This window comes from Podarcis tiliguerta (genome assembly GCF_965153285.1).
Source record: "Podarcis tiliguerta genome assembly, chromosome: 8".
In the NCBI taxonomy this organism is placed as follows: domain Eukaryota; kingdom Metazoa; phylum Chordata; class Lepidosauria; order Squamata; family Lacertidae; genus Podarcis; species Podarcis tiliguerta.
Window position 1 is genome coordinate 22,563,763 of NC_139541.1, and position 17,118 is coordinate 22,580,880.

Genomic DNA, 17,118 nt, shown 5'->3' on the forward strand with positions numbered 1-17,118 from the left:
TCCATTCTTCGTTTTTGTTGCATCTTTTAGAACACAAGCCTACAGAACAGGCTGTCTCATAGGAGCCAACTTCTAGGGGTTATGAGGGCTGAGCCCCTGCAAAGTTGATGGGCATCCCCATTCAAATGGTGTGTGTGCACTACATCATGTGAGCGATTGTGCAGAGTGGGGATCACCTGGCATTGGGAATCAGCTCTATAACTGCCAGCAGTATTGGTTACCTACTTGAAGGGAGGAATCCTAGCAATGCAGTTAGAGGCGTGGTCCTGAGGTCTATAAAAGCTTGTGCATTTCTGGCTGAAGCACTGAAAGCTTGGGCGGACGACAGATAGGGACGTTGCCAGCCAAGAAGTATGGGGAAATTTCCAAGACTGGTGAGCATTGCTTGCTTGGTAATAGGGAGTAAAACAATCCTCTCTATCTGGTACTTTAACACAAAATCCAGAGTCTGTACCCTTTGCAACTGGTATGAATGGGGAGGTGTAATCAAAGACTCATTACCATTTCTGCAACAAGGTCCCTCCAAGTCTCTCTCTCCAGCCATCCAATCAGCATGAAAAGGAAACTTTTTAGCCACCGAAGTCTTCACATACTTGGTGCTGATGGGTGCTTGGCGATGAGTGAAAGGAGGTGAGTCAGCTGCTGAGGATTGGCTCCTCGGGTCACTCTGGATAAGGTGCACAGGAGGAACATTAAGGAGGAATTATTTTGTATGCTCCCATACTAGGTATTTAGAAACACTGGAAACACAATTTTCACAGGAAAGGTGGGCAAGCTATGTTACATACAGCAGACTTTAAGGAAAACATGATTTAAGTCTCTTTGAAAGAAGATCTCAGAGTGTCCCAAATCATGTGCCCATGTATGTGTGCAGAAGATAGTAGACCTAGCTGAAAAGCAAGACATGGAGAGCCACACTGTTCTTTGTAATGCATCTCTAATTATTATTACTGTATGATTGTAAGATTATTGTATAATCTTAGGAGGAGACATGGCTTTGACTATAATGAAGGGACCCTGCGCTTCTGAATTTGCTGCCACCCTACTGTGTGCGTAAGGGACATGGGTGGCCCTGTGGGTTAAACCACAGAGCCTAGGACTTGCCGATCAGAAGGTCGGCAGTTCGAATCCCTGCGACGGGGTGAGCTCCCGTTGCTCGGTCCCTGCTCCTGCCAACCTAGCAGTTCGAAAGCATGTCAAAGAGCAAGTAGATAAATAGGTACTGCTCCGGCGGGAAGGTAAACGGTGTTTCCGTGCGCTGCTCTGGTTCGCCAGAAGCAGCTTAGTCATGCTGGCCACATGCTGCACGCTGGCTCCCTTGGGCAATAAAGTGAGATGAGCGCCGCAACCCCAGAGTTGGCCACGACTGGACCTAATGGTCAGGGGTCCCTTTACCTTTGACTGTGTGGGTATGTCAGAATGGTGGCTGGTTGATTCTACCCCTCTTCTTGATTAAATGCATCCTCTCTCTTTCATCCCCATAGCTTCTCCTGACTGTCCTGGTTCTCCCAGCATGTGGTAAGTGAGTGAATGTTGTCTGTCTTAGAACTTCTCCTGACAACCAGCTTCTGGAACACTCTTCAACAAAGCTTATGATTTAGGAGAAACTGGGACCTCTTGGAATGTTGATGCTCTGAACCCTTCCATGTAGGCTTGGGCTATATATGTGTGTATAAATAAGCCATATATCATAAAGACACCATTGTCCCCACTTTGCCTCATTTCCAAAAGGAAACACAGACCTTGCGTAAGCACACCTGCAACCCCTAGAATCTCACACTGCTCTCAAGATTGGTGTCGCGTGTAACAGCATTCTGGGAACAGTAGTATAGTAGTCATTGTTATAATTGCAGTAAAGTAAAATGGGTATGTTTAACTGTTACATGCCACCCCAATCTCTGAATGGTGATGTCAGGCGTCAGGGAATCTGATCCCCCCCCAAGGCAGGCCGCCAGGAATAGATAGACAAGGAAAGTTCTTACCAATGTTTTTTATTCAATATTCACAGAGAGAGGCTTAGCAATGCAGCCTCTTGGAGTAATGGCATTGCTCCGAGTAATCTCCACCCCGCTTCTCTCCTCAATCGTCAACAGCACCACCCACCTTACAGTGGCCACTTAGAGCCATTTGCCTCCGAGCCCTTTGCTCTCCTACTTTCAATGCTCGCCGGGTTCTGGGAGAAGGGGGGTCTGGAATATGTTTCTGAGCACAATTCAAAGTGTTGGTGCTGACCTTTAAAGCCCTAAATGGCCTCGGTCCAGTATACCTACAGGAGCGTCTCCACACCCATTGTTCTGCCCGGACACTGAGATCCAGTGCTGAGGGCCTTCTGGTGGTTCCCCCGCTGTGAGAAGCCAAGTCACAGGGAACCAGGCAGAGGGCCTTCTTGGTAGTGGCATCCGCCCTGTGGAACACCCTCCCACCAGATATCAAAGAGAAAAACACTTACCAGATTTTTAGAAGACATCTGAAGGCAGCCCTGTTCATGGAAGCTTTTAATGCATAATAGCAGTATAATATTCCGTAAACACCCAGATGTCAGGGATGGGCGAAATGCTGGCAAGGGTGCACCGGGGGAAAGGGGGCTGGAGTCTGACTCGGGAGAGGGGAGCAGTGATTTGTGGGGACTTGTACCAGCCAGGAGGCAGGGGGAGTTTCAGAGCTGGAGGGTGAAGCACAGGATAGCTCAGAAGAGGAGGAAGAGGCAGGTCAGGCAAATGAAGGGTCAGGTGCATCCTCGCCCTCTCCTGCACCACTGTCTCCTAGAACCAAGAGCAGATTGAAGAGGGAAGAGCAGAGGCAGCTTCTACGCAGTACAGTCTCTGGCTATGTGTGTACAGCCCATCAGGGGAAGATACATAAGCTGGTGGAGGGGGGCTAGCCTCACCTGTTACTGCAAGCACTCCGTAGAACACAGGGAATAGCTGCCTGGGTCGGCAAACTACGGTGCACGGGACAGATCTGGCCCAATTGCACTCAGGCTCTGGCCCACGGACGTGCCATATATTGGTGATTCTGTTTGTTAATTTTTTCCGAAAAATTTTTTCCCCAACACCACCATTTTTTTGGGCGCCATTTACCCCCTCCCTCTCGCACACCACAGCGCCTCCCTCCTCCTGGCTTCTCCCCGCCCTTCTCCCTGCCTTGCGTAGTGGAGGAAGGGGGCTAGGCTGAGCTGGCTGAGCGCTGGTCCCTCTGCCTCCACTGACAGCCTCTGCTGCTTGCAAGGGCAGGCACAGGAGCCATGGTTGGCAGAGTGCAGAGCCGACAGCAACAGCGCAGGTAGGCAGGGGGAAAGAGAAGCTCCCTCTGCCTTGTGTGTGGTCCAGCCCGCTACAAGGTCTGGGGGACAGTGAACTGGCCCCCTCACAAAAAAGTTTGGTGACCCCTGCCTTACACTAAAAACTAAAGCTGTAGAAACTACAGAAAAGTGTCCACTTTTGCAATAAAGAGTTAACCATCTGCTGTGTGCATTCCTTTGACTGGGGATCATCTGTGAATAAAGTCAAAAGATGCTACAGGGGAGTGTTGGCCATGCCAGAGCATCTCGGAGAGAAGGGGAGGGTGGCAAAATATTAACTTGTTATGCACCTACATCGGTGGTCTCTCATCCGGGAACTGACCAGACCTCAACCTGTTTGGCTTCACCAAAGTGGTGGCTTTGTGTGCCTTCACACCATACCCTGGGACCACACTTGCGTTGTCAGGCACATTTAGTGAATTCAAAGACCTTTTCATTGCTACTTATTTTCACTCAAAAAACTTCCCGTTCTCCAAAAGTGTACCCTGGGTAAAGGACCATGAATAGTTTCTCTCCATCTCATCTCAGCTTCAACTTGCACGACTCGCTGGTTCGACCGGGACGACCCTTCGGGAGTGGGTGACTTTGAAACTCTAGCTGACCTGAGGAGGGAATATCCCATGGAGATTTGCCCTAAACCCACTGGAATTGAAGCTCAGACCGTGGAGGGAACCCCAGCGTCCAGCACTGGGCAGATCTTTCATCCGTGAGTGGTGCCAGAAATGAAGAACGGTGATCAGCCTTGGGAGGGGAGGGGAATTTTAACTCTTTCTCTCCTTGCCATGGACCCAAGAAAAATAGATTCTTTGAAGCTGCTCTTTGTATTTCAAAGGAAGGTTCTGATGGATCCCAGGTTCTGTTGGATCCCAGTTTAGTGCAGATTATCTCACTACAACTTCTTCTCTCTTTCATGGTCACAGTTTGGTTAGTCAGAATGCTTCTCTCACTCTCTTTCTCTCCCCACTAGGTTTAACCCTAAAGAAGGATTTGCTTGTGTAAATAAGGAGCAGAAGTATTCCTGCCTGGATTACAAAGTCCGCTTCACCTGTCCCTCAAACTTCTGCTCAGGTGAGTCAACCAGGACATCTTGTGGTGAGATGGGGGAATGATCTTCAACCACTTAAACTATGTCTGTATAACACCAAACCAATTGCTCAAAAGTGAACTGTCTTTCACTTTTATACTATATAAGAGGGGTTGCTGACATGGAACTCACAGTGTGCTCAGAAAAGGTCTCAATAAATATGCCTCCAAGAATCCACAGTGTGCAAGAGAGCTGCTTCCTCTGCCTGCTCACTTTGGCTGCATTTACACAAGAGTTTATTCCGTTTCCCTGACATTTCTGCCATTATTAATTTCCGCATTGTACTTGAACGTTCACAAGGCATAAAAACCAGAAACATAGTAGAATAAAGCACAAGTTTAGTGCTCATCCCCCTCCCCCAAAGAGCTTCTTCTGGAAGCAAATAATACAGAAATGAGCACTAAAGTGGCTTTTGCATCGTATGAAACCTGAAATGCAAGGTGGAAAATAACAGGGAAACAGTCTGGAAAACAGAACAAACGTCCATGTGATAGCAGCCTAAGTCCTGCTCAAAACAGACCCCTTTGAAATGAATGGGCCTGAGTTAGTCATCATGACTATTACCTTTAGTGGATCTACTCTGAGTAGGACTGACATTGGCTACAGCTCCTGTAACAGGACACCCACCATCCCGCTTCTTCTGAGCTGAAGAGTGCTGCAAAGTGCTTCTCTGGGGGAGCAATCCATTTCACATCTGGAAGCCGACCCAGGGCTGTCAGTTGACTCTTGCTTTGACACTGAAGACAAGATAGCATCCCCCGGTTTGTGGTGAGGGAGAATGGCAGCATCCTTGATTAGCAGGTGCAAGATAGGCAGGGCAGAACATCTCTGTTCTTCAGCAGAGGGCAATGGTTGGATTTTGCTGCTGTTGCTTCTGCCTGGAGCAAGAGTGGTCTCACTCCACCCAAAGGAGCCCCAGTCCTCTGTGTTTGTATGTGGAGCCACATTTTCCTCCTGATAAAATATTGCAACCTGAGTGTATGGGAGCAGGGGTGGGAAATATACCAGCCCTGCTATTTTAGGGAACTATTGCCTGTGGTTGTGGAAGAACAAGCGTGCCCGTGTTGCACAACCAAACATTTGCTCCCGCAGTTCCTTTTTCCTTTTCCTCGTGCCCTTGTAATGTGGCAAGAAAGGAGCAAACGTGACAGTCTGTGTGTAACAGGCCTCACAATGCCTCTCTGGTAACAGAGGACAACCCCCGTTTATTCCCCTGCTGAATCCCCCAGTCAAGCAGGACTGGAACCAATAGAGGAACATAAGCAGCTGACTGGTACTGAGTCAGGCCCTTGGTCCATCTAACTCAATATTGTTTGCACTGGCTGCCAGCAGCTCTCCAGGGTTTCAGACAGTGAGCACCTCCAGTCTTACCTGGAGATGCTGAGGATCGAACCAGGAACCTTTTGCATGCAAGACAGGTACCCTGCCACTCAGCTATGTTTGCATAGCTCCTGTAAGGCTGATATCAGAAGATGGCATTGTTGGGCACTTGCTGAAGCCCACCACACTGTAAGGGCCTCAGTCTCCCAGCTGATTCCCCTCTGTGCTGCCACTGCCCTGCTTGAACCAGCAAGGAGTGATAAGGATGGAGTTGCAGTACAGGTTGGACCTTGGCTAGGATGAGCAAAAGCCACGGGGGCTTGGAAGGGCCCCTCACAGGCTCAACGGGTAAGTGAATGACCTGGGACACTGTTGAGCAAGTGTTGTTGTTGTTGTTTAGTCATTTAGTCATGTCCAACTCTTGAAATTATATGTTAATTTAATTTATTACTTAGCTATTGTTGTTGTTGTTGTTTAGTCGTTTAGTCGTGTCCAACTCTTCGTGACCCCCTGGACCAGAGCACGCCAGGCACTCCTGTCTTCCACTGCCACCCGCAGTTTGGTCAGATTCATGTTTGTAGCTTCGAGAACACTGTCTAACCATCTCGTCCTCTGTCGTCCCCTTCTCCTTGTGCCCTCAATCTTTCCCAACATCAGGGTCTTTTCCAGGGAGTCTTCTCTTCTCATGCGGTGGCCAAAGTATTGGAGCCTCAGCTTCAGGATCTGTCCTTCCAGTGAGCACCCAGGGCTGATTTCCTTAAGAATGGATAGGTTTGATCTTCTTGCAGTCCATGGGACTCTCAAGAGTCTCCTCCAGCACCATAATTCAAAAGCTGAGCAAGTGGGTCCATTCAAAGAGCAGGGTGGCACTGAGAATGGTGTTTCTGCTTGTCTTTGGAAGAGCTGAGCATGGGCAAAGGGCTGCAGCATCTGCACTGCTTGCAAAAGGTCCCAGGTTCAGGCCCTCGCATTTCCAGGTTTGGTTGGGAAAGACTTGGAGAGCAGCTGCCGGTCAGTGCACGCACTACTGGGCTTCATGGAGCGATGGTCTGACTCAGTATCAAGCAGCTTCCTGTGTTCCTATGTTCCATCTTTCTTGTCCTCGCATACCTGCAACCAACACTCATTTAAGTCTTGCCTTGCCTTTTCCCCTTCTTTAGGATGCACAACTCGCTGGTTTGATCGGGATAATCCGTCTGGAAAGGGAGACTATGAACTCCTTTCCAATCTGCGGAGCGAATATCCTGGTGGGATTTGTGACGAGCCCCTTGCCATCAACGTACAGACTGTGGACGGGAGACCTGCATTGAAGACAGGGCAAAGATTTTCAGTGTGAGAAGACACTTTTGTTGATGGCTGTGATTTTTTTTAAAGATGCCAGATCAGACCATGCACTTGTGCTCTTGCTCAGAGATGTATTTTTCTAAAATCCTTGTGATACATAATTTCTTCTCTTTCCAAAGGTGGGCATGGATTCCAGAGCTGAGAAGGGATCCTATAGCCCCCGGAGCCTTGATTAAATTCTAACACTTACTGGTTCCAGGACTTGAGAAATACTCAACTAAGATGGGCACAATTATATCTGTAACTGTCATTCCATACAGCACAACTTTTTATCCCTCTCTTATGCAGGTATGACACTACTACAGGCTTTGCTTGTGTCAACACTGAGCAAGTACCTGGTCAGTCCTGCCTAGATTATGTGGTCCAATTCACTTGCCCAGAATCCTTCTGTTCCGGTGAGTGCTGCTATCATAGCTGTCAACTCTTCCCTTTTCTTGCGAGGAATCCTATTCGGAATAAGGGAATTTCCCTTTAAAAAAGGAAAATGTTGACAGCTATGGCTGCTATGTATTGATGGGATGTTCTCAGTGGGGATGGGGGTTCTTGCCTAGAGATGGAGGAGCTATTTTGTGGTTCACCTCAGGTGCCAATCTATCATAAAGACACCATAGTCTCACAAAACCAGCCCCACTAAGGCCCATTTTTCTCCCCACGAGAAAAGGCCCACCCATTTCCTTCTATGGCAACAGAACAACTTCTTTGGATATGCTAAATCATGGTACAGTGGTACCTCTGATTATGAACTTAATTTGTTCCAGAGGTCTGTTCTTAACCTAAAACCGTTCCTAACCTGAGGTACCACTTTAGCTAATGGGGCCTCCCACTGGCGCTGCGCTGCCAGCATGCGATTTCCATTCTCATCCTGAGGTAAAGTTCTTAACCTGAGGTACTACTTCCGGGTTAGCGGAGTCTGTAGCCTGCAGTGTTTGTAACCTGAGGTGTTTGTAACCCGAGGTACCGCTGTACTTAACTAGCCAGCCAGAGCCATTACCTTGACAAAGGAACTGGCTTGGCAGGCTTCTTCTTATACATTCTTCCCTGGCAGGTTTGGAAGGGACCCAGGGTTTCATCCTGTCTGACCCCCTGCTCACCAAACACATAACGGTATAATGCCCAATAAACACCCAGCTCATAGCTGTACATCTTGAATAAAGATTGGTAGAATGGAGTGCAGGCCATTCCAGAGCACCTCAGAAAGAAGGGGGTGGTGGCACAATATCAGCTTGCAATGCACCTACATAAATGGTTTCTCATCCAAGAACTAACCAGACCTGGTCCTATTTGGCTTCACCATTTTGTGCCTTCACACCATACCCTGGGACCACACTTGCATCGTCACATTACACATTATGTGAATTCAAAGACCTTTTTATTGTTGTTCCTTATTTCCACTCAAAATCTCCCTTTTCTCCAAAAGTGTATCCGGAGTAAAGTGCCATGAATAGTTTCTCTCCGTCTCACCTCAGCTTCAACTTGCACGACTCGTTGGTTCGACCGGGACAACCCTTCGGGAGTGGGTGACTTTGAAACTCTAGCTGACCTGAGGAGGGAATATCCCACGGACATTTGCCCTGAACCCATTGGAATTGAAGCTCAGACCGTGGAGGGAACCCCAGCATCCAGCACTGGGCAGATCTTTCATCCGTGAGTGGTGCCAGCACAGCATTAGGGAATTAATTGTTACTGAGCAGCATTCTAATGTTTCCATTATGTGTCAGTTGGCCCGACTAGGATTGTGGGAGGAATCTGTTGGAAGCAGATTATCCAGTGGGTTTTCTTCCATCTGCCCACAGACTCTTGCTTTGAATGCTGTGTGCTTGGGGTCACCAAGCTTTTTGGACCTGGGGACACATTTGAGAGAGTGTTGAGGATACCATGGGTGGGTGGCATAACACAACATGGCTGTCATGGGGAGAATTCCATAGAGAGATACAGTCATTGTGGATTTGTCACCCTCACTCATGGGCAACGTCACACTTACCATGAAAAGTCATCTATGTCTTGCTGGTCCTGATTTCCAAAATCAGGACCCTTTGCCAAAATGGGAAGAACCATCTGGACTTGCACCCATCTCCTATACCAGTGGTTCTCAACCTGTGGGTCCCCAAATGTTGTTGGACTACAACTCCCATCATCCCTGAGCTCTGGCCTTGCTAGCTAGGGGTGATGGGAGTTGTAGTTCAACATCTGCGACTCCACAGGTTGAGAAAGGCAGCCCTATACTTTCATCTTAAAATTTTACCTCGCTCCCTTCCCAACCCCATTGTGGTTTATTTATGGTGTTGGAAATCTGTACGGATCAAACTGCGGTTCTCGGGATACTTTGGGGGTAGGTGTGCAGCCATAGATTAGCTTGAGCATTGTGTTTCAACACAAGAACACTTTCTGAATAGAACACACATTTATGAAATAATGTGTTGCAATCAGAAAGGACTTGTTTTTGCACAGCTGGTTCTTCCTGCCTAATTGCAGGACCTTACATTTGTCCCTATTGAAATTTATTTTGTTAGCTTGGGCCCAGTTCTCCAGTCTGTTAAGGTCATCTTGAATCCCGATTCTGTCTTCTGTGGCACTAGCTACCCCTCCCAGTTTGGTATCATCTGAAGATTGGATGAGCATCCTCTCAGTTCCTTCATCCAAGTCATTCATAACGGCATTGAACAACAATGGGGCCAGGACAGAACCCTGCAGCACTCCACTTGTCACTTTTTTCCAGGATGATGAAGAACCATTAATGAGCACTCTTTGGGTTCGATCAGTCAACCAGCTACAAATCCACTTCACGGTTACCTCTCCAGCCCACATCTTGCCACAGCTTCTCTGCAAGAATATCATGGGGGACTTTGTGAAAAGCTTTAATGAAATCAAGAGTAGATATGGTTAGAATTACAACCATATATGGCTTTGTGCAGGCATGTCCAAAGTCCATTTGGGGGGCCTAATCCAGCTATGGAGGGAAAGTCTCTTATCCCAGCGCTGTGTCCCGCTGCTGTCCCTTATTGATGATGTCCCTTAAATTTCCCGGTTTTCAAAGGAAGCAGCTCCTCTCCCTCCCTGCCAGCCAGGGAGGAGGGAGGCTCCAACTGTGTTGCTTGGCTGCATTGCTCACCCAATAAGGAGTCTAAGAATGACTGGGGGGTGGAGTTTGCATGCCTTGTGCCGATCAAATCGGTCACATTGCCTGGGAACTCGCCTTTTCTCAGTGCTTCCCAGCGGAGAGGTGACAGTGGTTTCCCTTGCTGCATCCCCTTTGCCGGGTTGCTGTGCTGTGGGAACCACTGCTTGAGGCTTCATTTGGCTGCTGGCTGGGCTTTCGGCCATTGGCTCAGAGGGGCTCAGAAGTTGAACATACCTGTGCTTGGAAAAATCCCTTATTTTGGCTGCTGATCGCTTATTTTTGAGGCTGCTGGTCCCTTATTTTCAAATCTGTAAGTTGGCAGCTATGAATCCAGCCCACCGGTCGGTCTAATCCAGCCCCTGTGGCAGTTTATTTCCTGGGGTAAAATCCTAAAGCTCAACAACTTTGGGGTAAAATCATTAAAAAGCTCAACAACTTCAATCCTGAAAAAAGGTTAACAACTTTGGTTGGCCCTCACAGCCCTTCACTTTATCAAATCTGGCCCCCTTTGAAAAAAGTTTGAACACCACTGGCTTTATGATAAGTCACTTGATTGACTTTGTCATCAAGTGCCAAAGGACGCCTTAGGGTACAAGTTTAACAGAGCTACCCTGTGGAAATTCATTAACTTTGAAAACAAGCATGTAAAGAAAGCAACCGATTTGTAAATATTTGTTGATGGCTAAGTATATATACATTTTCACATCAGCAGACTACAAAATAGAAGGCACTTTATCAAAGTAAAGCAAGTGCAGCAGATTGGAAAACACCAGGGGAATGTATGACTGAATATCAGAATGGGTTAAGACACCCAGCAGATCCCTAGCTGTTACTCATACAGATATCGATGACTCCTACCCAAATTAGCACGTGCAAAATTCCATTGCATGTGTGATTCAGCGAAAGCGTTGCTGCAAAACGTAGTTGTGAAGCAATAACAACGGGTGTGATTTCAAATTGCTCTGATTGTTTTACATGAAAGAATACATACATGTGGCAATCAGTTCTATTGTTGCATCTCTTCTTCCCTAGTAACACAGGGAGAGTAAAGAAGCGCTGTCTGAATGAATGAAAGAACTCCTGGCTTGATGCTGTCAAGGCCGAAGAAGACATGGATGTTATTAGTGTACTTGTTAACATTACATAGCTTGTTATGTGAATGGGGAGGCATGATCAGCCTTGGGAGGGGAGGGGAAGTTTAACTCTTTCTCTCCTTGCCATGGACCCAAGAAAAATAGATTCTTCAAAGCTGCTCTTTGTATTTCAAAGGGAGGTTCTGTTGGATCCCAGTTTAGTGCAGATTATCTCTCTACAACTTCCCTCTTTCCTGGTCACAGTTTGGTGAGTCAGATTGCTTCTTTCGTTCTCTTTCTCTCCCCACTAGGTTTAACCCTAAAGAAGGATTTGCTTGTGTTAATAAAGAGCAGTACAAGCGTTCCTGTTTGGATTACAAAGTCCGCTTCACCTGTCCCTCAAACTTCTGCTCAGGTGAGTCAACCTGGACATCTTTTGGTAAGATGGGGGAATGATCTCCAACCACATCATAATAAGCCATGCCTGTATAACACCAAAACAATTGCTCATAAATTAAAAGCAGGAGTCTTTAGTTTATTTATGAGGTGTTGCTGACATGGAACCCACAGTGTGCTGCTCCTTTGTTAAACATACCCCCTTAAACATGCCCACATCTCACTGGATGACAGTGGTTATATTAAAAAAAGAAGAAGGCTGCGTTCACACAATAATTTATTCCATTTTCCGTCACATGACATAATTTAGTGCCTAAATGTCTTGGGCCATCCATCTGCTCCACATTTTACTAAGGGCAAAAGAGCAGGTGTTCCTCTTCCCTGCAACCCACTTCTGCAAGATAGTATCCTGCACTGCATGGAGGGTAGTTGTCAGGGAACTGCCATCGGAGCAGGAGGAGCAGGACGATGGTGGAGAGGGCACCAGTAGGGGGAGGGATAGCCCATACGCTGGGGAAGGAAATCAGCGTAACACCAGTGGAGAAGGGGAGGAGATAGAGGAAGCGGAGAGACGGAGAGGGGACAAGTGCTCCGTTACCCACACCCACAGCGCGTAAAAAGTTTGTGCGCAGGCAACGGGGGAGAAGACTGGGCGTCAAGCAGCTTTTATGTTGGAAGCGGTTTAAGAAATGCCCATTGACGGATTCTGCCAGCGACTGAGGCAGCCACGAGGTAGAGGCTGCTCTGTCAGAAAGGGTTCAACCATGCAAGACAGCCACGAGTAAAGGCAATTTACGCACAAGCAATCCCTAGAACCACAACAGTAGTGGTAGCAGCAGGCTAGATTAGGAGATGGAGGACAGGCACTGTGGGTGCTACATCTATCCTTCAACAGATAACAATGCATCGGGGGTTCACTATTGGGCTTCACGGAGCGATGATCTGACTCAGTATCAGGCAGATTCCTGTGTTCCTATGTTCCAACATTCTTGTCCTCCCATACCTGCAACCAACACTCATTTGAGTCTTGCCTTGCCTTTTCACACTTTAGGATGCATGACCCAGTGGTTTGATCGGGATGGTCCATCGGGAAGGGGAGACTATGAACTCCTTTCCAATCTGCAGAGCGAATACCCTGGCAAGATTTGTGCTGAGCCCCTTGCAATCAACGTACAGACTCTGGATGGGATCCCTGCCCTGAAGACAGGGCAAAAGTTCTCAGTGTGAGAAGACACTTTTGTGATGGTTGTGAACTTTTTTTTACAGGTGCCAGATAGGGTTTCATGTATTGCACTCTAGCTTAGAAATGGGGAACCTCTATCTAGACCAGGCATCCCCAAGCTCGGCCCTCCAGATGTTTTGGGACTACAACTCCCATCATCCCTAGCTAACAGGACCAGTGGTCAGGGATGATGGGAGTTGTAGTCCCAAAACATCTGGAGGGCTGAGTTTGGGGGTGCCTGATATAGACTGTCAAATGTGACCCTCCAGGCCTCTCAATCTGGCCCTTGGAACTCTCCCCAGCCACATCCTTCACCATCCCTGCTTCACACCCTCTTTGAGTGCTTTTGCACAGCTTCCTGGCTCCTTGAGCTGCAATGATGCCTCTTATTTAACTGGGTGGAAAGAGGTGTCCCTTGCCACAAGTGTCCATTCAGCATTGCATTTGCACTCGCCTTCTCTTATTTCTTTTGATGGTTTGTAACTGTTTCCTACCACTTTTTACATTGTGTTTTGCATATCATGTTGGGGCATACATGGAAGGTGATTAGTGAACAGCAACAATTAAAGAAATGTGTTTGTGCAGAGGAGACTCTGGCTTCTGCACCGTTGGCAAGAGTCCTGTCTATTGTGCTATTCATTTCGCCTCTTGCTTCGCCAGCCAGTGGCTTGTGGCTCACACCCTCCTTGCATATTTCTGCTGGCTGGGATGTATCTTTGCACTCTAATAATGCCTCTCGCTTGTCTGGGTGGAGATGCAGCGGGTGAAAAAACAAAGGGAAAATTTACTTCAGTTGCTTTGTTCAGTTGTTCTTCTGGCCCCCACCTACCAATAGCAAATGACTCCTGGAATTTTGCTCATAAGGGAATGCGTTTATTTTTATTTGCTTTACTGATTAAATCGTGTGTTTTTTGTGTGTGTTTTAAATGTTGGATGTATGGTTTCTTCGTTTTCCAAAGTGCAGAGATGAGTGTGGCTCCTATTACACAGCCAAAACTAAATTAAACATGGATGGCTCAGTTGGTTAGACTGTGGTGTTGATAATGCCAAGGTTGCAGGTTCAAGCCCCGTATGGGACAACTGCATATTCCTGCCTTGCAGAGGGTTGGACTAGATGATCTTCGGGGTCCCTTCTGACTCTACAGTTCTATGATTTCTAAATTAAACTAGGGCCAGGGTCTTTTCAGTATGGGCCCGACTTGGTGGAACGCGCTGTCACAAGAGACTGGGGCCCTGTGGGACTTGACATCTTTCCACAGGGCCTGCAAGATGGAGCTGTTCCACCTGGCCTTTGGTTTGGACTCAGTCTGACCCTTATGTTTCCCTCCCCTTATGGTTTTGATTTATGGGTTGCTATTAAAATGAGGCTGCATTTTAAATTGTATTTTAACCCATATTTTAACCTGTATTTTAATTAACTGTTTTCCCCCCTTCCTATTACATTTTATTGTAATTATTATTATTATTATTATTATTATATTAAGATGTGGAAAATAACACCTGTAACATGCAATTTCATACAGAGTGCTCCCCCCTCCACCTGCTGTTATTCAGGTATGACCCTATTCAAGGCTTTGCCTGCGTCAATGATGAGCAAAAACCTGGTCGGTCCTGCCATGATTACAGGGTCCAGTTCACATGCCCAGGATCCTTCTGTTCTGGTGAGTGCCACTATGAGTTGATAGGATATTCTCTACTACTGGGAGGGAATGGGCAGTGGGGATGGCAAACCTCCTTAATGATTGTTTTGCCAAATAATAGTAATAATTTATTACTTATATCCCACCCATCTGGCTGGGTTTCCCCAGCCACTCTGGGTGGCTTCCAACAAAGTATTAAAACACAGTGGTCTGTTAAACATTAAAAGCTTCCCTAAACAGGGCTGCCTTCAGATGTCTTCTAAAAGTTTGGTAGTTGTTGTTCTCTTTGACATCTGGTAGGAGGGCGTTCCACAGGGCGGGTGCCACTACCAAGAAGGCCCTGTGCCTGGCTCCCTGTAACTTGGCTTCTCGCAGTGAGGGAACCGCCAGAAGGCCCTTGACGCTGGACCTCAATGTCCGGGCAGAACGATGGGGGTGGAGACACTCCTTCAGGTATACTGGACCGAGGCTGTTTAGGGCTTTAAAGGTCAGCACCAACACTTTGAATTGTGCTTGGAAACGTACTGGGAACCAATATAGATCTTTCAAGAACGGTGTTATGTGGTCTCGGCGGCTGCTCCCATTCTTCAGTAGGAGATGGTTCTTTTAAAATTAGATTCAGAAACAATACAGACGCAAGTGGGTGAGAAGGTTACAGATTTTATTCCAAACAGCAAGCAAAATGTACGTTACCAGGCAGCACTTTGATCTGCTACTGAGAAGCCCTGAAGAAGTGGCAAAGTGACCCCCAGGTAGCTTTCGATGCACAGCACTGTGGCCAACAGCCTGTGGTGAACGTCTGACTGGCATGCCTCAAAACTAGATATTTTATAGATACTGTGTCCTGATAGGGCTAATACAGGCTCAACTACCAGCTCAAAGGCAAAAAGGCAGGCCATACATCAAAGGCTTTTACTGACCAGTGCCAACAGCCCACACATCAAAGACCTTTTTACAAAGGATAGAGAAATAAAACATAAGCAGAGGCAGGAAGAGATAACCAGAGACAGGAAGAGTTGGACTGTTGCTAAACCACCTGAATTACATCTTGCCTATCTACTCCAGGACATTGACTCTTATAGAACATTACAGGTTGCCAGATTTCTGAATTCAGTTCTTTCATATAAAAGACTTCATGGAATGCTGCATGACTATTAAAAATCTAGTAAACTTTATCCACCATCCTTATACTCAAGGCCACAATATGGTATATCTAGAGATGGTACGTAACGTGAAGGAGATTACGCGTTGAAATATTTTAGTTGATATTTTAGATATTTTAGAATGTAAAATGCTACTTTATTTATGGATTGGTTTTACCTTGTGGGCTTATAGCCGAATAAAGTATCTGAATCTGAAAATCTGAATCTGAAGAGTTGGCCATGTCAGATCACTTATCTCCTCGAAAGTACAATAATCTTCCACATTATCCGTACAATGATATATCTATAAGTAAGTGATTAGTTTCAGCTTCCTGTTTGGGTGGGCTTTCTTTTGTGGTAAATACTTGATTTTTGTGAACATACAAATAACAAACATCAACATAAAATAGAACCACAAAACGTCTGCTGTAGCAGTGTTCATTGTGAACATCTTGGAAAAGTTTATACATTAGAGTGGGGGTTTAATCTTGCTATTTTACCATTGTGAATAAATAAATAAATAAAATTCTGCCAACTTTTGAGTGTTTTAGTTGCCATAGGAATAAGCAACAGCCAGAAAAGGTGAGTTAAAATGGGGTACGCTATTCATTTCCATGGAAGTAGGGGTTTTTTCCAAGCCAGGATGGATTTATTTCGCTCCATATTTGCAAAGCTTTTAAATTATTATTTTTCATGAATGGTCTGTAATTACGTTTTTCTACCACACCCAAATATTTCATGGCTTGGCCATGGCTTGGTATACCTGTGTTGTCTATTTTGTTTATTTTTGTGATCTAAATTAAAGCACAGCATTTCTGATTTCTTTAGGCTAATCTGAAGGCCAGACCTTCTGCATCATTCTTGCCATGAGAGGCATTGCCTGCTTTTCTTAATTGTTAATTCAATAAAATCAGTGTGTCGCCAGCAAACATTCCTATGCAGCATTGTGTGTGATTAATTTGGACTCCTGTTGTTTTAGGGTCATTTCTAATTACTTCAGCCAGTGGTTGCAAACAAAAAGTACACACCGCCCCCCCCCCCCCGGGCATGAAAAAAAATTGTGATCCTCAGGCTAGAAAAATTTCCCTCCTCTTGTCTGGGCTACTCCACCCTCAATTTTCTCTGCCCTACAACATTTTACAGCCTCTTTAACTTCAGTGCTTCTTGTTCCTTTCCTCAACTCTCCCTTACAATACTTTATAAACAGGCCATTAAGCAAATGCCAGCAAGTTCCACCTGAATCTCCTTCTTCTTTTTTAAAAGATCTCCAAAAGGTGTGTTATAGGCATTCTAATTCATGGTTGCACAAGGTTGCATTTAACTTTCCGAAATGCAGAACTGGAGAAAGTCAATTTGCACTTCCCAGTTGAGTCTTCGCTGAGTCAAGTATTTCCTTCTGTGATGGGGAAGTGATCTGCAAAGCTTCACATTCTTGGGAGTCACGTGCAGTTGCTACCGCTGTCTCATATTCTAGGTGT

General features: G+C 46.4%; 1 protein-coding gene across 1 annotated transcript; it reads left to right on the forward strand.

Annotated features, from left to right (window-relative positions):
• Positions 1–238: 238 nt before the first annotated feature.
• On the forward strand, positions 239–16,569 carry LOC310682907 (uncharacterized protein). Its single transcript, XM_083452234.1, has 11 exons — positions 239–374; positions 1,485–1,518; positions 3,830–4,007; positions 4,269–4,369; positions 6,866–7,037; positions 7,338–7,444; positions 8,516–8,693; positions 11,552–11,655; positions 12,688–12,859; positions 14,413–14,519; positions 16,469–16,569. Exons 1-11 carry the CDS (start codon positions 354–356, stop codon positions 16,471–16,473), a joined length of 1,179 nt encoding a protein of 392 aa, XP_083308360.1. The 5' UTR covers positions 239–353; the 3' UTR covers positions 16,474–16,569.
• The last annotated feature ends 549 nt before the right edge of the window (positions 16,570–17,118 follow it).